The 20,429-nt window shown below is 49.9% G+C and overlaps 1 protein-coding gene across 1 annotated transcript; it reads right to left on the reverse strand.

The window, feature by feature from the left end:
* Positions 1-92: 92 nt before the first annotated feature.
* On the reverse strand, positions 93-18,809 carry CCDC22 (coiled-coil domain containing 22). The gene is made up of 17 exons (XM_066356817.1): positions 18,623-18,809; positions 17,393-17,570; positions 8,815-8,947; positions 7,968-8,074; positions 7,574-7,640; positions 7,297-7,475; positions 5,000-5,194; positions 3,959-4,021; positions 3,753-3,872; positions 3,051-3,170; positions 2,846-2,962; positions 2,638-2,739; positions 2,447-2,554; positions 1,697-1,792; positions 1,379-1,438; positions 1,024-1,098; positions 93-593 (listed from the first exon to the last, which is right to left on the reverse strand). The coding sequence occupies exons 1-17, from the start codon at positions 18,670-18,672 to the stop codon at positions 480-482; spliced, it is 1,884 nt and encodes a 627-aa protein (XP_066212914.1). The 5' UTR covers positions 18,673-18,809; the 3' UTR covers positions 93-479.
* Positions 18,810-20,429: the final 1,620 nt, after the last annotated feature.

Here is a 20,429-nt window from a genome sequence, read left to right on the forward strand (position 1 = left end):
TACATTGACTCGCCAAAATGTACGGTGTCTCACCTGCTACCCACCCTCTGACCCACCCTGAACCCTGTGCCCATCCATGCCTCAGCTTAGACTGCAGACAGAACCCCTCATTTATTTGGGATCCAAGGCCCCAAGGCCCAGTACTCTCCCCAATAAACTGCAGTCAAGCTCCCACTGTCTGGATGTTCGGCCCAGGTAAGGGTGGGGGTCAGGTGGCCAGGAGTCACTGCAGCTGGAGGGACTGGGCAGCAAACACAGGAAGCAACTGGGGCGAGTACTTGGCTATCGCCTCCACTACCCCAAATCCCTGCTGAAGCCTGAGGTGGGGAGACCTCTGCCGGGGGCCCTCAGGTCTCGTGGACCCGCCCCAGGAGGCCTCTGCCGGGGGCCCTCAGGTCTCGCGGACCCGCCCCAGGAGGCCTCTGCCGGGGGCCCTCAGGTCTCGCAGACCCGCCCCAGGAGGCCTCTGCCGGGGGCCCTCAGGTCTCGCGGACCCGCCCCAGGAGGCCAGCATTCTCCTGGCGAAGGGCCCGGTAGTCCTCTTGGATCTTCTCCAGGTTGCTGAGGGTTTTCTTGCCCATCTCCGTCTCGATCTAGGCAACATGAATGGCATGCCTTCAGCAAACAGGGCCTCTTTCCCAGCTCCTGCTCACTGCTCCGTTATAGCCACTCAGGGTCCTTCCTGGGCTCCTCCCACCCCACCCTCAAAAATAGCCTGCTTTGTCTCGCTTCCAGGCCTTTGCATGTGCCATCCTTGCACCGAAAGCATCGTTTGCTATGTGGCAGGATTACCCACCACATGCTCAAGCTGAAGTGTCTGCCAATGGTCCTGGGAGGCAGGCATGAGAACCGCCCTGGTGGAAGCCAGAGGTCAGAGTAGGCCAGTGGCATGCCCTAAGTCCAGTGCCCGGCTAAGAGCAGGGCAGAGACTCCAGGGGGTCTGCTTCCAGAGCCTGTCTTGGCACACACCAAGGAGCTTTCCCCTGGCCTGCCTTGGTTTCCCCTCCCACCCCCAGGCCTCACCTGCTCCTCAAGGTCTCGAACCTCCCGCATGATAGTGCCTGTGTCCTCGATGGTCTGGATAAGCTGGCTGCAGTTCTGGGGACAGCAGAAAGAAAGGCTTGCACCCCAAACTGTCCCCTCCTCAGCTAGCCCCCAAAGCAGGGGTCTCCAAACTTTTTACACAGGGGGCCAGTTCACTGTCCCTCAGACCATTGGAGGGCTGCCAAATACAGGGCTCCTCTCACTGACCACCAATGAAAGAGGTGCCCCTTCCAGAAGTGCAGTGGGGGCTGGATAAATGGCCTCAGGGGGCCGCATTGCAGCCCGCGGGCCGTAGTTTGGGGACCCCTGCCCCAAAGCATGCTTCTCCCCTTACCTCATGCAGAGCAGCTAGATACTTGTAGGCCTTCCGAACAGCATCATCCTTCTTGGCATCCTGACCAAACAGAAAGGACCTCAAAGGTATCAGTGGGCTGCCCCCAACCCTAGCCCACTTCACACCACCTCCAGGACCCCACAAGGCCACCCTCTCCCACCCCCATAACTTCATCCTCCATGGAGCAAAGCCAGGCTCAAGCATCAGTGGATCTACAGGGCCAGCACAGGGCCCAGGCCCAAGTCAGCCCATGAGCAGATGGGCAGGCAGCAGTCCAGCCCCACACCACCCCTCCACCTGGCCCAGCCTGCCCCACACCTTGAACACAAGCTCATCAGTCACCGCAAATGTCCGGTCCAGCTTCCCAGACAGGGAGTTGATTTCCTTCTGAAGCTCCTTTGTGTCAGACAAGATCTGGCAGAGAGCAGGCCGATGAGCCTATGTCTGGGGTGGGGTGGCTGACCAGCTAGGACATTCATATGCATACACTCACATTGAAACAGGGCCTATGGCCCTGGCTGGTTGGCTCAGTGGTAGAGTGTCCACCCAGCATGTGGAAGTCCCAGGTTCGATTCCCAGTCAGGGCACACAGGAGAAGTGACCATCTGCTTCTCCACCTGACCTTCTGCTTCTCCACCTCCCCTTCTCCCCCTTCTCTATCTCTTCCCCTTCTGCAGCCATGGCTCAATTGGTTCAAGCCACATCACCCCAGGTGCTGAGGATGGCTCCATGGGGCCTCCACCTCAGGCACTTAAAATAGCTAGGTTGCCAGCATGACCCCACATGGGCACAGCATCAGCCCCAGACAGGGGTCACAGGGTGGACCCCAGGTGGGATGTATGTGGAAGTCTATCTCCTCTTCTCTCACTTAAAAAAAAAAGAGACAGGCCTATGTCACTATGTCAGGGGTGGCTAGAGTAGACTGTGTGGGACTGTTCTGAGTCACGGTATGGTCAAACATCTCTGCCTATCAGACGATGTGGGGTCCCTGTGTAGCCGTGCTGTGCACATCTGCCCTTTGGGCGTATCTGCCCGTAGAACCCACCCTCCACAGCCATGGCAGCGAACCTTAGTGATCTCTTCCTTCTGCTTCCGTATGTTGCCCACAATCTCAAGGATGCGCTGGGTATAGGCCAGCCGGGACACGTCTTTGGGCAGGGTCTCCAGCTCAGACATCTAGGGAGAGACACAGCAGGCACTCCCCAGGGACCCATACCCCACCCACTCTGAGCCACCTGGGGCCCCAGCATGGGCCTTACCAGCTGCTTATAGAGCTCCTCCTTCCTGCGGGCCTCCTCGGCAGCTGCCCGAACACTCTGGTGCAGCTCCTGGATCTCTGCCAGCCGTCGAGAAGATTCCAGCTGCCATGACCCCATGGGTAGAGGGCTGTGAGCAGAGCGTGGGGATGGCCCCCTAGGAAAGCGCCAAACCTGCCCCCCACGCACAGCTCAGGACCCCACCACCTACCTCTCTGCAATCCTGGAGCTTTCGGAGGTTGCGGTACTCAGAAAGGAGCGGGACCCTGTGCTTTTCCCACTGGCCCGCCAAATGGATAACCCGCTGTGCACTACTTTCTACCACGAGCTGGGAATGGTGGGAGGAGGGAACATGTCACACAGGCTGGGCCCTTCCAGCTCTGACCCTCCTGTTCCAGTTCCAGCACCAGCCCCACCTGCAGCTTGGCGAGGTTGGCGGCCCCATCTGGCAGCAGCTCCACCGCCTGGCTCTTCAGTCGCAGGGCCTGCTCCCTGTCTGCCATGCTGAGCTCACTCTGCCGACACTTGGTCTCCACCTGGTACCCCAGGACTCCCCATACCAGTCAGTATGGGAATTCAAACACACACCACAGGCTCCCAACCCACACCAAGCCTCGAAAGCCCTGGCCTAGACCAAGCCCCGACAGACGACATACCTCTCTAGCCCCTATCTCCCCTTAATCCTCTCCTGATAGCGACAGAGACCTGTAAGCAGCAACATGTACCCACAGGCCCCTATGACCCCTCCACCTCCTCGCTGACCCCCAAGAGCCCTGATGAGCCCCACAAGCTCCTGCTTGTACAGACCCATCATGCCCTACAGATGCCCAGAGATGCACACACATCTCCTAATTCTCACAGACACCCACAGGCCTCACTAATACCCACAGGCACCTCCCACCGCTACAGGTCCCAGTCCTGCAAGCACGCATCCCTCTTTCATTCCCACTGACTCTCCTGAACCCTCAAGAGCACCACACATCCCCAAAGGCCCCCATGGACCCTTCTGACATCTGCAGACCTCTACGAAGTACCTCTTATCCCCCTCAAGTCCCCTAATGCCCTCCAGGCCACACTTGTAATCTGACCCCAGATGGCAGCCCCTTTGCCACGCCCACCTGCACAAGGCCAGTTCTCAACGTCTTCATGTTGGCTTCAACCTCTTCAATGTTGCGGTTCACTCCCTCGAGCTGCTCCCAAAGGGCCTCCAGCTCTTGCTCCTGAGCTGCCAACGTGTCCTGGGACGAACAAGGCCAGTCAGGATGGGGGTGTCTGGCCCAGTAAACAGGCAAAGGCCTATGCCACCCCTCACTGTTCCACTCACCTGTTCAGACCACCGGGAGGTAGCTAGCACTTCTGAAACCTGGGCTGCCTGGGCCTCAGGCTCCTAGGGGAGTGAGCAGGGAGCATCCTGGCTGTCAAGGAAGGCCTTGCCCCTCATAGGCCAGCCTCAACACCCCCCACAAGCACCCTCCCAGCACCATACCTATGCCACTCAATTGCTGATGACTATCAGCCTGTGACTATATAAAGATCAAGGCATTATCTGCAACATCAGACTAGAATGTTTGCTCATAAAGAAACTTTCCTGACCCTGAAAGCTCCTGTTCACCTGCCCCATCTCTGAAGCCCCAACTGCCCATGAGAAGGATGAATGCCTCTCTGGGTGACCATCCAAGGAGAGAAGATATGTCCAGAGGAAATTTCCTAGGAAAGCCTGAAGTTTTCAAAAAGAACACCCCTCCACCTTTTCTCCGTTGAAGTCCCCGAGAAGCCAGTAGATCCCCTTGGGTACTAGCCCCTAGTGAGAAAAGGCCGTATCTGGTGGGAACAAAGGCACCTGTGTGGATCAAGTGTGGCGTTTGTATATAAAGTAACCCTCCAAGGTCCTGGCCGGTTGGCTCAGCGGTAGAGCGTCGGCCTGGCGTGCGGGGGACCCGGGTTCGATTCCCGGCCAGGGCACATAGGAGAAGCGCCCATTTGCTTCTCCACCCCCCCTTCCTCTCTGTCTCTCTCTTCCCCTCCCGCAGCCAAGGCTCCATTGGAGCAAAGATAGCCCGGGCGCTGGGGATGGCTCCTTGGCCTCTGCCCAGGCGCTAGAGTGGCTCTGATCGCGGCAGAGAGACACCCCAGAGGGGCAGAGCATCGCCCCCTGGTGGGCAGAGCATCGCCCCTGGTGGGCGTGCTGGGTGGATCCCGGTCGGGCGCATGCGGGAGTCTGTCTCACTGTCTCTCCCCGTTTCCAGCTTCAGAAAAATACAAATACAAAAAATAAAAATAAAAAAAAATAAAAAAAAAATAAAGTAACCCTCCAAGCCAGCCTTGACCCCATCAGCAGGCCCAATGTGCACTCAGGCCCACCCACCAGATGGAAGGTGAACTTCTCTGAATGTGTGAAGCGGGAGCCCTTGGGAGCACTGGTCCTGGTCCCAGAAGCCCAGGCCTGCAGCAGCTCTCCCAGGTCTCGAGCTTGTTGTGGGGGTCCCGGCTGGCCCCAGGCCTGACGCAGGTGCTCAGCCAGGTGCTTCTGCAGCCGCTGATGATGAGCCCGCGTATCCTCCTGAAAGCAGAGGGTGAGGCAAATGGGACAGTGGCTGGCGTCCCCAAACTACGGCCTGCAGGCCGCAATTTGGCCCCCTAAGGCCATTTATCCAGCTCCCACCGCACTTCCAGAAGGGGCAACTCTCTCATTGGTGGTCAGTGAGAGGAGCACTGTATGTGGGAGCCCTCTAATGGTCTGAGGGACAGTGAACTGGCCCCCTGTGTAAAAAGTTTGGGGACCCCTGAAGCCCTGCCTCTTCTATGAAGCTACCTGACAGAGTGCTAAGGACAAATCATACCCTCCAGCCGCTTCCACCAACGGGGCCCCAGACCTGGCCCACTGGTCTGGGAGCTCCCCCAGGATGAGGGCCCTCCTCCTCAGCCATGCTTTTCTCCGCCTACTTACTCCTCACTCCTCACACCAGGGGAGAATATGGTAAGGCAGAGAAGTAAGCCTGCAGCCCCCAAATCAGAGAGTAACATGGAGAGGATATGTGGGGACAGAACAGAGACAGAGTCAGAGGTGCTGAGCAAAGAAAGGGGTGGAGGCAGAGAGGAGAAATAAAAGAGAAATAAGAATGGGGGTAGTTTTAAGACAACTGAGGAAATCTGATTATGAACAGTATTAAGAGAGCAATGTTAATTCTGTTAAGTGTGAAATGGCCCAGGGGTTACATTAAAAAGTGAACACCGCACCTGACTGGTTGTGGCACAGTGTCGACCCGGGACGCTGAGGTCCCTGGTTTGAAACCCTGAGGTTTGCTGGCTAGAGTGCAAGCTTGTGGACTTGACTGCGAACTTGCCAGCTTAAAGTACAGCGTTGCTGGCTTGAGCACAGGATCATTGACTTGATCTCAAGGTCGCTGGCTTGAACCCAAAGGTCACTGGCTTGAGCAAGGGGTCACTGGCTTGGCTTGAGCCTCCTGGTCAAGGCACACATAAGAAGCTCAGTGAACAACTAAAAAAAAGTGAAGCAACTATGAGTTGATGCTTCTCATCTCTCTCCTCCCTCTCTCTCCCTTCCCCCCCCTCTCTCAAATCAATTTTTTTAAAAAGTGAATGCCCTTATGAGTTAAGAGACAAATGCTTAAGTATTTAGGGTTAAAATGACATGGTATCTGGGATTTGCTTTAAAATAAAGCAGCCAGACCTGTGGTGGCACAGTGGATAAAGTGTCGACCTGGAAATGCTGAGGTCACCGGTTCAAAACCCTGGGCTTGCCTGGTCAAGGCACTTATGGGAGTTGATGCTTCCTGCTCCTCCCCCCTTCGCTCTCTCCCCTCTCTCTCTCTCTCTCTCTCTCTCTCTGTCTCTCCCTCTCCTCTCTAAAATGAATAAATAAAAAAAGAAAACAAAGAAAAATAAAAAATAAAATAATGCAGAAAAAATTCGGGGAGGCTAGACGAAGAAAGATTGGCAAAATGCTTATAGTTGAAGGTGGGTGACCGGTACATAGGATTCATTAGAATATTCTCTCTACTTCTGTGTTTGAAATTTTCTAAAAGTTTAAAAAAGACAGAGATAAAGATGGAACACATGGCAGTGGGGGATTTAGGAGAGACAGAAAGAGACAGTGGCAAAAGTAGGTAGAGGGAAGAGGGGACAGACACGGGGATAGAGTGGAGGGACACAGCACCGAAATGAGGAACAGAGGGTAAGAAAGAGAGGCAGCAAAACCACAGAACGAGAAGGTGACCGGAAGAGATCATGCAGAGCTCTTGAGACAGGAGGAATGAGCACCGCTGACAATGGCAGAGAGCGAGAAAGAGGAAGAGACTTAGGAGCGGAAGGAAGGTAGCAGAAACAGGGAGGACGAAGCAGAGCCTGGCGGCTATGGCTGCTAGGAGCCTCACGCACGTGTTTTAGTCAAACGCAGAGCACTGTCACCACCCGTGTCTTAAAACAAGAAACTGAGACTCTGAATGAGGATATTGACTTGTCCACAGCTTTTCTGACTCCAATATTCTTGCAGGTGAGGAGCCAGGTAGAGACACACAGAGGGGAGATGATGAAAGAGAGGGACTAAGTGGATAAAGGAGAGGAGCAGAGTAGAATGGGAGATAAAATGGGAGCAACAATGAGCAGGGTTCTCTGCAGCAGGGACCAAGCATTGGGCAGTACCTGGGTGGGGAGGCGGGATGCCCCGTGGACCCAGTCCTTGTCCCCAGGGTGGTCCCGGCCCATGTGCTGGCACAGCTGGATGGCATGGCATTCAAGGAGCGAGGCCACCCTCCTAGCAGGCTGAGGCACCTGGGTAGGGGCTGGTAGTAACAGGGAGCTTGCCTGGAACTCCCGGAGCTCTGGAAGCGGGAACAGAGTCAGCCAGCCCTCCCACCTGGCCACACAGTCACCCGCCTCTACTCTTCTCCCCAGTACCTCCCCACAGTCTCATACTCACCTCCTTTGGAACTCAAGTCAGGTAGGACCAGCCGACTGGCATGGAAAGGCTTCTGGGAAGCCGAGCCCTGGTGGGAGAGCAGAATCAGAGCCTCTAGAACAGGCGTCCCCAAACTGCGGCCCCCTGAGGCCATTTATCCGGCCCCCCTCCGCACTTCCGGAAGGGGCACCTCTTTCATTGGTGGTCAGTGAGAGGAGCACTGTATGTGGCGGCCCTCCAACGGTCTGAGGGACAGTGAACTGGCCCCCTGTGTAAAAGGTTTGGGGACCCCTGCTCTAGAATGAACTGTGATGGAGGGCACTGGTGGGATGGGGCCAAAAACCTGAGCACACAGATGGGGACAAGGAAAGCCAGGCAGGGACAAGCAAAGATCAACATGAGCTGAGGGTCTCACCTGGAGGTGCTGTAGCTTAGGAGTGCGAAGGAGGGGTGGAACCCAAGGTAGGGCCAGCTGGTCCCGAATTTGGCTCCCAATGGCCCGGAAAAGGATAGCTGAGTCACCTATGGGGAGAGGGGAGGAAGTGTCATTCAAGTGACAGTGCCACAACTTCAAAAATACAGACCATGGGAAAGCAGCTCCCTGACCCCTCTCCCAGAGATGCACATCTATCTAGCTATCAAACTCACACTCAGTCATTCAACAAACACTGACTGAGTACCTACTACATACCAGTCACTACTCTAGACTCTCAGGATATCTCAGTGAACAAACATCCTGCCCTCCTGAAGCCAGCAGGCTGGTAGGGAAGATCATAACTAAGGTCCTAGGGATGATACAGACAACTGTCAGGGGTGACCAGGAACGGAGGATAAGGACTGTCGAGAGGAGGATGTCATTTTAACTAAGGCAGTTCGAGGCAGGTCTCCCTCAGTGATCAGAAACCAAGAGACAATGTGGGGGGAGAATAACCCAACAAATACAAAGGCCCTGAGGCTGAGTGCACCTGGCATATGTGAGGGGCACAGAGGGGTTAGAACAGCGTAGATGAGGAAGTGAGCAGCACAGAGAGCCCTCCCAGCACCATTCACCACCTGGTTTGGTTTAGCCCAAGTCCTGGCCCCTTCCCCCTGCCCTGCATCCCCTCTCCCAGCCCCAATCCTCCCATCTAGCTCTCCCAGATACACATACCCCCACCTCCTATCCGGCCACCACTTGACCATCTCCACTTCTCTCAGCCCGTGTAACACCCACGAATGCCGCCCTCTCCCCTCACTCTTACCATGCTCCGGGTACCACATACCTGCAGGCTGGTCTGCATCCGTGGAGGCATCAGTAGGTAGACGCTCAGCCAAGAAGAGAAGCAGGTCCCGGAGGTCAGGCTCACTGGGGTAGAGGAAGTTCTGATAGCCAAGCTCCAAAGGATAGCCTAGGTCCTAGGGGTTAGGGAGGGGGCCCCTATCAGTCAGGCCAGCAGGCTCTTCCTGCCCAAGGAGACCCAGGCCTAGACCCTAAATGCTCCCACTTTCTCACCAACCACCACCCTCCAAACCTCTCCTTGGCCTCTCAAGGCCTCTAAGCCTCTCAGGAGGAGCCACAGAGTGATTCCAGTTAGTTACAGAGAGCAAGAAATAAGATCAAAGCTCTAGCCTTTCTAACCATGGCTCAAAAATCCAGAGACCATGAAAGAGAAGATGGGTATTTCTGAGTATGAGAAGAAATATAATTTTTTTTTTCTTTTCATTTTTCTGAAGCTGGAAACAGGGAGAGACAGTCAAACAGACTCCCGCATGCGCCCGACTGGGATCCACCCGGCATGCCCACCAGGGGGCGATGCTCTGCCCATCCTGGGTGTCGCCATGTTGCGACCAGAGCCACTCTAGCGCCTGAGGCAGAGGCCACAGAGCCATCCCCAACACCCGGGCTATCTTTGCTCCAATGGAGCCTTGGCTGCGGGAGGGGAAGAGAGAGACAGAGAGGAAAGCACGGCGGAGGGGTGGAGAAGCAAATGGGCGCTTCTCCTGTGTGCCCTGGCTGGGAATTGAACCCGGGTCCTCCGCACGCTAGGCCGACGCTCTACCGCTGAGCCAACCAGCCAGGGCAAGAAATACAATTTTTAAAGGAAAAATATAATAAACCAAGTCAAAAAAAGTAATGACAAGCTGGGAAAACAAAGTATTTGGAACTCATATCATAGTAAATAAAGAGTGCCTAAAAATAAAAAAGCAAAAACAACCAGCAATGCAACAGAAAAATAGACAAAAGGTAAAAACAGCAGTTTACCCAAAAAAAAGAAATGAAAACATCTCTTAAACATATGGAAGTAAGGCCCTGGCCGGTTGGCTCAATGGTAGAGTGTAGGCCTGGCGTGTGGAAGTCCCGGGTTCGATTCCTGGCCAGGGTACACAGGAGAAGCGCCCATCTGCTTCTCCACCCCTCCCCCTCTCCTTCCTCTCTGTCTCTCTCTTCCCCTCCCGCAGCCAAGGCTCCATTGGAGCAAAAGATGGCCTGGGCGCTAGGGATGGCTCCTTGCACTCTGCCCCAGGCACTAGAGTGGCTCTGGTCGCGACAGAGCAACGCCCCGGAGGGGCAGAGCATCGCCCCCTGGTGGGCAGAGCGTTGCCCTCTGGTGGGTGTGCCAGGTGGATCCCGGTCAGGTGCATGCGGGAGTCTGTCTGACTGCCTCCCCGTTTCCGGCTTCAGAAAACAAACAAACAAACAAACAAAAAACATATGGAAGTATGTCTAACCTTGCTTACAAGAGAGACATGAATTGAAGGCACAATGAGAGACTTCACAAAAGTATCACCAACCCAGGACAACCTGATGCTATCTATGTTCCCTTGCAGTGCACACAGTGAGGAAGATACTACCTCTAGAGCAGTGTTCCTGCCCCAAACCTGAATCTACTCATGAAAAAAACATGCAGAGCAACTCAGACTATGAGGCATTCCAGGAAAATACCGGCCTGAAGGTTTCAAAAACTTTGTCATCACAAAACACACACAACAACAACAACAAAGAAACAAAAGCAAAGGAGGAATGTTCAACATTTAGGATTAGAGCTGTAACAATATAATTCTTGATTAGACTCTACAGTTTAACAAAATAACTGTAAAGGATACTTTTGTAACAACTGGGGAAATTTAACCACATACCAGACCTTAGACTTAGACACTATTCAATTTCATGGGTGTGACCATTGTATTGTGGTTTTGCTGGAGAACGTCTTTTTGCTTAGGAGAGGCACATTCAGTTTTTGGTATTAAATGTCATGATGTAAGTCACTTTCAAATGGTTCAGCAAAAAAGTGTGTATGTATGTGTGCATATATATGTGTGTATATATGTTTATAGAGAAAAGGATGGAGAAAAATGTTACAACCTAGGAAGCTGGGAGAAGGGTAAACAAGTATTCACTGTTCTATTTCCATTTTTCTTTAAATTTAAAAATTTTTTAAAGGTACAAAGCTTGGCAGGGTACTATACTGAGATACCATTTCTCATCTATTGAATGGGGGGGGGGATCCAAAATTCTGACAATCCACTCAGTGGAAGAAGCTATGGGGAAATAGGCATTCTCTCATACATTGCTGGTGGGAATGCAAAATTGAAGTCCCAGTAAGGACAGTTAGGCAAAATCTAAACAAACTATACATGCATTCATGCATTTACCCATCCACCTTGCAATCCTACTTTGAGGATTTTACCAGAAAGAGACACCTCCAACAATTAAAGAATATATATGCACAAGATTATTTATTGCAGCATTCTTTGTAAAATATTGGAAATTCCCTAAATGTCCAAGCATAGGACAGTGGCTGAATAAACTATGGTACATACATAAAATGGAGTACTATCCAGCTGTATAAAGGGAAAAAACCTGTTAAGATCTCTACTACTGTATTTGATATGAAATGATTTCCAGGATATACTGTTAGGTTAAAAAAAAAACTAAGAGGCCCTGGCCGGTGGGCTCAGCGGTAGAGCGTCGGCCTGGCGTGCGGGGGACCCGGGTTCGATTCCCGGCCAGGGCACATAGGAGAGGCACCCATTTGCTTCTCCACCCCCTTCTCCTTCCTCTCTGTCTCTCTCTTCCCCTCCCGCAGCCAAGGCTCCATTGGAGCAAAGATGGCCCGGGTGCTGGGGATGGCTCCTTGGCCTCTGCCCCAGGCGCTAGAGTGGCTCTGGTTGCGGCAGAGCGACGCCCTGGAGGGGCAGAGCATTGCCCCCTGGTGGGCAGAGTGTCCTGCCCCTGGTGGGCGTGCCAGGTGGATCCCGGTCGGGCGCATGCAGGAGTCTGTCTGACTGTCTCTCCCCGTTTCCAGCTTCAAAAAAAAAAAAAAAAGAAAGAAAAAGAAAAGGAAAAAAAAAACTAAGAAAATAGGTATGATTTCTTTTGTATAAGAAAGAGAAAAATAGAATATATATTCATACTTGCTTGTATCTGCATTTAAAAAAAACTGGGCGCTGGCGGCCCGGCATGTGGATGTCCTTGGTTCGATTCCCGGTCAGGGTACACAGGAGAAGTGCCCATCTGCTTCTACACCCCTCCCCCTCTCAGTTCTCTCTCTCTCTCTCTCTCTCTCTCTCTCTCTCTCTCTCTTCTCCTCCCCTCCTGCAGACATAGCTTGATTAGAGTGAGTTGGCCTGAGGGCTGAGGTTGTCTCCGTGGCCTCCGCCTCAGGCACTAAAAAATAGCTCTGGTTGCAATGGAGCAAGGGCCACAGATGGGGAGAGCATCATCCCCTAGTGGGCTTGCCAGGTGGATCCCGGTTGGGACAGGTTGGGACGCGTCTGTCTCGGCCTCCCCTCTTCTAACTAAAAAAAAAAAAAAAAAAAAAAGGAAAAATACACAAGACACTAATCAAAGTAATTCCCTTGGAGCAGACAGGTAGGGGTAATGGCGTGAATGGCTGGTATGTGAGTAAGACATCTCAAGGTATCACACTACTTCTGTCACACCTTGACGATCTCTTCTACCCTTTCACTAGTTAACCATCTTTTACCTAGTTTACACTTCTTTATATTAAGATGTCTCTGTTCAGGCAATTTATTACTCACAAATCCTTTACAGCTTAAGGGGGCCTTGTCGGCGTGCTCCTCTCGCTGTCTTTGGTCAGAGCTCAAAGCGGCGTGGAGACAGTCCGCATCAACGTTGGAGTCTGGGCGACTACTGCAGCAGGGGGTCCCTCAGTTTAGCACCTTTTCTAGCCAACTCCTTCTAACAGGTGTCAATTTACAGGATTATCACCTCAAACCACCTTTTTGGGAGTTCCTCACAGGAAGCCTTTTTTATGTTAATCTACTGAAATGTTACATCAAGTCACTTTTAAGATGTTCCTAGGGAAGCTTCTTGTTTATGTTAACCTACAGAGTTATGACACCAAGCCACTTCTTATTTACATACAACTTCACACACACACTAACTGGGCCCTGCTCCAAAGTCAGAGTCTGTTTATCACATCTGCACACACTATATTAATTCCTATCCAGATGGCATAACTTTATTTAATTTCCTTAATTAATCTTAACATTATACCTTAAGTACTTTTATATATCTTACATATTTTTTATATTTCTATATATTTAATTACTATAACATTATATTACTGCAACATTAACCCTTGAGATCTATATTTCACTTGGTTCATTGTGTCCTAGCTTCCTATTAGTTTCATCGTTCAGGAACACCAGGTCATTCATAATTATCTAGGGGGAATTTTGGGTATAACACAAACTGAAACAAATCATAGCTTGTCAACCCCTGGTTGTTTGGCACTTTTTCTCTTTATGTTCTATGTTTGTTTACTGAAGTAACAAACATGGGGGAATTAAAATGTAGTATTTCATCAAAAGTATAACGAGTTTTATGAAGTGAATAAATAAATATTACAAGGATAGTTCCATCAAAATTTTTTTTTACCTGTGGATAGAATGAACATTGCTACGGGCACTTAGAATACACTGTTGCCCAGATGAACATTAAAAAAAAAACGATGTCTCTGTTCAAACTACTGCTGGTGTTTCTGTCTCTGGACTGGACCCTGATTAATAAAATAACCTACTCAAAAATATAAATAACTTTTTAAAAAGAGACTACGGGCTTTGGAGTAAAAAACATCAGGGTTGAAATTCAGTCCATGCTAGTTACTGGCTATAAGACCTAGGACTGGTTATTTAACACCTAGAAGCTCAGTTTCCTAGCTGTAAAATAGAGCTGGTATTTCTCTCCCTACAGGCTGTTTTAAGGGATAAAAGAGCCCGTCAGGGTTCTGGGTAGGGACTGAGAAATGGGCCCAGAAAGAGCCTTTTTCTGCCAAAGTCGCTGTTGGTCTGGAGCTGCATGGACTCTGAGGTCCGACTTTCCTGAATTCAAATCTCAGTTTTGCCTCTTACCAACTGTATGACCTCAGACAAATCACTTAGCCTCTCTGTGTCTCATTTTCCTCATTTTTAAAAAAGGGATACTCACGGTACCTACCTCAGAAAGTTATCATAAGAAATGAGTTAACACCATGTTACCACAGTGCCTAGCACAGAGTATACACTGAGAAATCATCATTATTATACGCATATTTGTGTACTGGGTCATGACGTAAGATAGATATATTTTGGAGGGTCACGGTCAAAAAAGTGTGAAAATCACTGGCTTTTAAGCTACTTTACTTCGGGTTTTTCCTGACACCTACAATCAAAGAGCAGTGACTGATTCAGAAACTAATTCCAGGAGTGGGGTGTGTGAAGTGATAGACACCAAAATATGGAGGTGGCTGAGTGGCAGAAAGTGTTGGCAGTAGGGCACATGAAGAGGCAGACACCAGAAGGGAGAGCGCTGACAAAGGTGGCCTGCAGAGGCAGCACACAGCTGTATTAAGAGACGCTCTCTCGGCTGGTTACAGCATGGTACCGAAGCACAGAGGTTGCCAGTTCAATCACGGTTTAGGGCACATACAGGAACAGATGTTCCTGTCTCTTTCCCTCCCTCTCTCTAAAACCAATAAAATAAACATTAGAAAATAAAAATGCCTTTGGTATTTTGTTAAAAACAGAGAGACACCCTTTCTGCCTGTTGTAGCCTCGTGGAGGCTCAGGGGCCAATCACACAAAACTCTGAATCACTGAAAAAGCCATACACTCAGTCCAACACTAAATTTAGTGTAAGCAAAAGTAGGTCAGCATCAAATCCAGCCTGCTCTTTGGTGGCGCAGTGAATAAAGCCTCGACCTGGAACACTGAGGTCGCCAGTTCGAAACCCTGGGCTTGCCTAGTCAAGGCACATATGGGAGTTGATGCTTCCTGCTCCTCCCCCCTTCTCTCTCTCTCTCTAATGAATACATAAAATAATTTTTTAAAAACATAAAATTCAGCGGGAGATAGCACTGAGAGAAATGAGGAACAGAGAACTGGGGAAGCCTGATCTCCCAGACCCTCCTTAACACCTCCCTCTATGCACGCTCTTAGCCAAACAGGAAATAACTTCCCCCTTATCAAGAGCCATCCTTGAGAACACAGCCCCTGGCCAAGGGACAGGCTCCCAGCCGGAAGAACCTGAGAACTCCTGAGAGCTAAGGGATGGGCAGAGATCTGAGGCCTATTGCTAAGACATAGATACTGCAAAAGTAAGGGCCAAATTCAAGAAATCTGACCATCGTCTCTCCTGGCTCTAAGTGGAAGCGTTCACTGTAGTTACTCTGTTGACTGTCTACCACCCTATACAGGGTATGCTGGATGTATTTACATTCATTTTGTAGCCACAGCTTGCTAGAATGCAATCAGCCAAACCAGGACTACTCAACAATAGTAATACCACTTACATAAAGCTTATTATAATCCAGTTTTTCATACATTAACTCAGTTTTATTTTTTAAATATTTTTATTTTATTTTATAGATTTTAGAAAGAGAGAAAGGGAGAAAGAGAGAAACGGGAACACTGATCTGTTCCTGTATGTGCCCTGACCAGGGATCAAACTGGCAACCTCTGTGCTTCAGAACAATTGCTCTAACCAACCAAGCTATCAGGCCAGGGAAATATATTAAGTCATTTTTAATCCTTATAGCAACTCTATGTGTAAGTACAACTATTACACCCACTTTATACATGAGGAAAATTAGGCTCAAAGAAATTAAGCCCTGGCTGAGTAGCTCAGTTGGTTGGAGTGGCGTCTCCTTAGCCAAGGTTGTGGGTTACATCCCGGGTCAGAGCACATACAAGAATCAACCAATGAATGTATAAATAAGTAAAACAACAAATTGATGTTTTTCTCTCTCCCCCTTCCTTTCTCTCATAAATGAATGAATGAATGAATGAATGAATGAATGAATAAAATTAAGAGACTGGCCCAAAGTCACAGAGCTACTAAACCAGGAGAAATGACATTACTGGGAGCCCTTGGATTAGTAACTGGACACAGGTCTATACTGCAAAGGTATAAGTGCTTCATCAGAAGGCACATTATCTGGCCTGACCTGTGGTGGCGCAGTGGATAAAGCGTTGACCTGGAAATGCTGAGGTCGCCAGTTCGAAACCCTAGGCTTGCCTGGTCAAGGCACATATGGGAGTTGATGCTTCCAGCTCCTCCCCCCCCCTTCTCTCTCTCTGTCTCTCCTCTCTCTCTCCTCTCTAAAAAAAATGAATAAATAAATAAATAATTAAATTAAATTAAAACATTAAAATAAAAAGAAGGCACATTATCCAGGTAGAGACAGTTTTGGAATTCTCATGAGAGGCAGGATATGTATGGCTGCCACAGGGCAGTGTTCTTGCAGAGACACTGTTTTCAGTTAGCCAGCATACATCTTCCTTTGGGTAACCATCTGTTCCCCAACTCCATGTGATCCTGAAGAAGCAGCTAATCACAGTGCCCTGTAGATGACCATGTGATCTGCCTGGGCTAACTAGAATACACAGTGATTGCCTGACCAGATGGTGGTGCAGTGGATAGAGCATTGGCTTGGGATGCTCAACACCCAGGTTCAAAGCCCCAAGGTCGCTGCCTTGAGTTGAGTGTGGGGTAACCAGCTTGAGTGTGGGATCATAGACATGACCCTATGGTCACTTGCTTGAGCCCAATGTCGCTGGCTTGAGCAAGGGGTCACTGGCTCAGCTGCAGCTCCCCAGTCAAGGCACATATGAGAAAGCAATCAATGAACAAATAAGGTGCCACAACTATGAGCTGATGCTTCTCATCTCTCTCTCTTCCTTCATCTCTATCTCTCTCTCACTTAAAACAGAAAAGAAAATGAAATGTAGAATACACAGTGGTTAATTTAGGAATGAACATGTGAACCAAGCAAGGCTTTTTTTGAAACTGGTAACATGGATTTCACAGGGGGTAAAAATCTTGATGCTAAGCTGAAAATACAGGAACCTGAGGCAGCCCAGGTACAAACTGGTTCAATTCTTTTTTTTTTTTTAATTTATTCATTTTAGAGAGGAGGGGGGGGGAGAGAGAGAGAGAGAGAGAGAGAGAGAGAGAAGGGGGAGGAGCAGGAAGCATCAACTCCCATATGTGCCTTGACCAGGCAAGCCCAAGGTTTTGAACTGGCAACCTCAGTGTTTCCAGGTTGACGCTTTATCCACTGCGCTACCACAGGTCAGGCCAAACTGGTTCAATTCTTAATGCTCATAACAACCCGAATTTTATCATCTCAATTTCACAAATAAGGAAACTAAGGCCAAAAGAGTTAGGGTCACACAGTTCGCAAGTGGTGCAGTGAGGATCTGAGCTACTCAGGCAGTTTGACCAGAGAGCCAGAAGCTTCACTGCTAAGCCACAAAAGGAGGCGGCGGAGAGGAAAGGCAAGAGTTTCAAAGGAGCCTGGTGACTTTGTGAAGGAGGAAGGAAGAGGCTGTGTATTTAGGGAGGAGGGCACTCACCATGCAGGCCTGAGCCAGGCTCATGGCCAGGCGGAAACGGGCGGACATGGCGAGAGGCAGGAGGGGGCTAAGGCTGGAGCCCACAGCAGGGTTAATCACACGCAGGCAGCGAACAACAGCTTCCACAACCAGCTCAGTGGTAAAAGCTCGCAGGGTCTGCACTTCTGGAGGAACTGCCCTGAAGAAAAAAGGGGCCAGGTTCAATGTGGGGAGCAACCCAAAAACAGGGATCAGGCTGGACTGGGCTGCATTCTGGAAGCCCTAGTACTGAGAAGGGGGTGCGGAGAGTGACCATGGGTCATGCAGGTCCTGGGTGTTGATAAATGTGATTTCCATTTGGAAACCTAAGAATCGAGGATATCCTCAGGTCCTAAGAACTTGGTGTAGGAGAACAGTGAATGGAAGGGATCTGAACAGAAAATCTCAAATTTCCCTATGCTTAAAAGCCCCAAATTTCTGAGGAAGGCAAGGGGCCCATGTGGCATAGTCTGGATTTCTGGGTACCCAGATATAATGTTCCCTGAATATCAGGGGCCTCTGGATATTGAGCTGCTTGGGTTTTGAGTCTGCATGTTGGGAGGTTGGGGTTTTCAGAAGTTTCAAATGTCAGCATCCCTGAATTCAAGATCTCTGGATATTAAGACCACCTCATTTCAAGCAATCAGGAAATCAGGCTCCCTAGATGTTGGCACCCTAGGTTTTTAAGGGCCCTCAAATGCAGGAGTCCCGTGTGTCAGGGTCATCAAGGATTGAGGCTGCCATATTTTAGGGTCTCGGGATTTTAAAAACCCTACGGCTGGGAAACCGGGTTTGAAGGTTCCCAGACATCAAGTCCCAGGGTTTTTGGATTCCCTAGTGCTAGGGTCCTGGGGGATTTTAAGTTCCCTGGAACTCAGGACACTGCTGTCTTCGAATCTCCATGTATCAGGGTCCTAAGGTAGTGGTTTCAAGACCCACATATATCGAGGTCCCAGATCTTGAAATTTCGACGTTTTAAAGTCTCAAGGTGTCTGTGTCCTTGTTGGGAGGCCCCTTGATGTCAAAGTGTGTGCGTGTGTGCGCGCGCGCGCGCGTTCGCGCGCGCGTGTGTAAGGGGAATGGAGGTTTAGAATCCTGGAAGTTAGAGACCTGGAGATAAGGTCCAGAGTTTTAAGGTTCCCGGGTGACTGGTCCGGAGTTTTGGAGTCCCGGATATGGGCATTCCGGGATGGGCGGGGGCTATGTCCTTACGTGCCGGCCTGGCGCAGCGAGTGGATGAGGATTCGGTCTGCCTCCTCCATGGTGAAGCTGTGTCCGATTCTGGGGCTCGTCCAGGGCCGGGTCCGAGCAAGCGAACAAGGGAGGCGCAGCTGTTGAAACAGCTCTGCGCTCTCAGTCCAAGGAGTGTCACCGACTGCCACTGGAGAGCCGGGAAATGTAGTTTTGACAGCGAATGAAGCACAGGGCTTACTTCCTGGTGCGGATATGAGCTCAGGCATGAGCTAACAGTGGCTGCTAGGAGTTGTAGTTCTTCCGCCTACGTTCGGGTGGGCTCTTCCAAGTATGTCAAGAAATATTATCTTATGTGTGTGCGCGCGCGTGTGTTGGGAGGGCAGGATGGAGAGTTATTCATTTAAGGCAGAATTCATCTTCTAGATTGTAAAAGTGTAAAAGTTAAGGGCAGTCGCTTTAACACAAAGGATCTAGGGTTGTGTCTCAGCTCTTTAGCTCGTCTCTAGCACAACCTTCTAAATGTACCATCGTTAGATTACATGACTTGCCTCTTAGTTTCCTCCTCTGTAAAATGAAACTACAGTAGCCATCCCCCTCCCCACGGGAACGGTTTCACTTTCTGCTGTTTCAGTTACCCAAGATTAACCGCCATCTGAAAATATTAAGTGGAAAATTCCAAAAAGAAATATTTCATAAGTTTTAAATTGCTTGCCACCCGGTTCCGTCTCCGCCTCCGCCCCCGCCCCCCGCCTGCCCGCGTGAATCATCCCTTTGTCGCTGTATACACTACCTACCCATTAGTCACTTAGTCTTCTTAATATTAGAAACACTGTCGCAATATTGCAATGCTTGTGTTCAAGTAACCCTTATTTTACTTAATAATGACCCCAAAGTGCAAGAGTGGTGATGTCGGCAATTCGGATATGCCAAAAAGAAGCTACAAAGTGCTTCCTTGGAGTGAAAAGGTATGCATAGGGGGGAAAGTATATCTAAAGTTCGCTACTACCATTTCTTTCAGGTATCCACTGGGGTCTTGCAATGTACTCCCACAGATAAGGTGGGGGGGGTGGACTGTACCTGCTTCCTATGGTTAAAACAGAATTAATTCATTTGAAACACGTTGTACTATGTGCCTGATACATAATAAAGTAAGAAAAGAGTATATAAGTTGTAGTAACTAAGTATCCATGCATCCAATCAATGCTTTAATGTTGCACGTATGTATACACTCCAAAGAATGATTACACAGTAAACATTCATCTAACCACCATTCATTAAAAAGACCGTCCTACCTGACCAGCTATAAAGCAGTGGATAGATAGAGCCTCCACCTGGGATGCTGAGGTCCCAGGTTCAAAACCCTGAGGTCACCAGCTTGAGTGTGGGATCATGTTGAAGTTGCTGGCTTAAGCCCAAGGTCGCTGGCTTGAGTAAGGGGCCACTGGCTCAGCTTGAGTCTCCCCCCCCCCCCCCCGGTCAAGGCACATATGAGAAGCAATCAGTGAACAACTAAAGTGACACAATGAAGAATTGATGCTTCTCATCTCTCTCCCTTCCTGTCTGTCTGTCTTTCTCTCTCTCTCTCTCTCTCTCTCTCTCTCTCTCTCTCTCTCACACACACACACACACACACACACACACACACACACACAAAGACCACCTTGTTCCCACTGCTCAGTAGTGTCACATATGTAATAAATCCTGTGTACATATATGTGGGGCTCAGATTTGGAACTTTATTTTGTTTTTAATGATTGTAGCTTTATAACAAGCCTTGATATGTGATGTGGCAAGTCCTCCCATCTTGTTCTTTTTCAAAGAATTT

Source organism: Saccopteryx leptura, chromosome X (assembly GCF_036850995.1).
Source record: "Saccopteryx leptura isolate mSacLep1 chromosome X, mSacLep1_pri_phased_curated, whole genome shotgun sequence".
In the NCBI taxonomy this organism is placed as follows: domain Eukaryota; kingdom Metazoa; phylum Chordata; class Mammalia; order Chiroptera; family Emballonuridae; genus Saccopteryx; species Saccopteryx leptura.

What these genes read in the sequence shown, in the direction of transcription:
- CCDC22 (XM_066356817.1), bottom strand. Translation starts at nt 18,672, where the DNA reads ATGGAGGAGGCAGACCGAATCCTCATCCACTCGCTGCGCCAGGCCGGC. An exon ending in TCGCTGCGCCAGGCCGGCAC is followed by an intron (nt 17,571 to 18,622) that starts GTAAGGACATAG and finishes TTTTTTCTTCAG; the next exon opens with GGCAGTTCCTCCAGAAGTGC. An exon ending in AGAAGTTCACCTTCCATCTG is followed by an intron (nt 4,022 to 4,999) that starts GTGGGTGGGCCT and finishes TCACTCCCCTAG; the next exon opens with GAGCCTGAGGCCCAGGCAGC.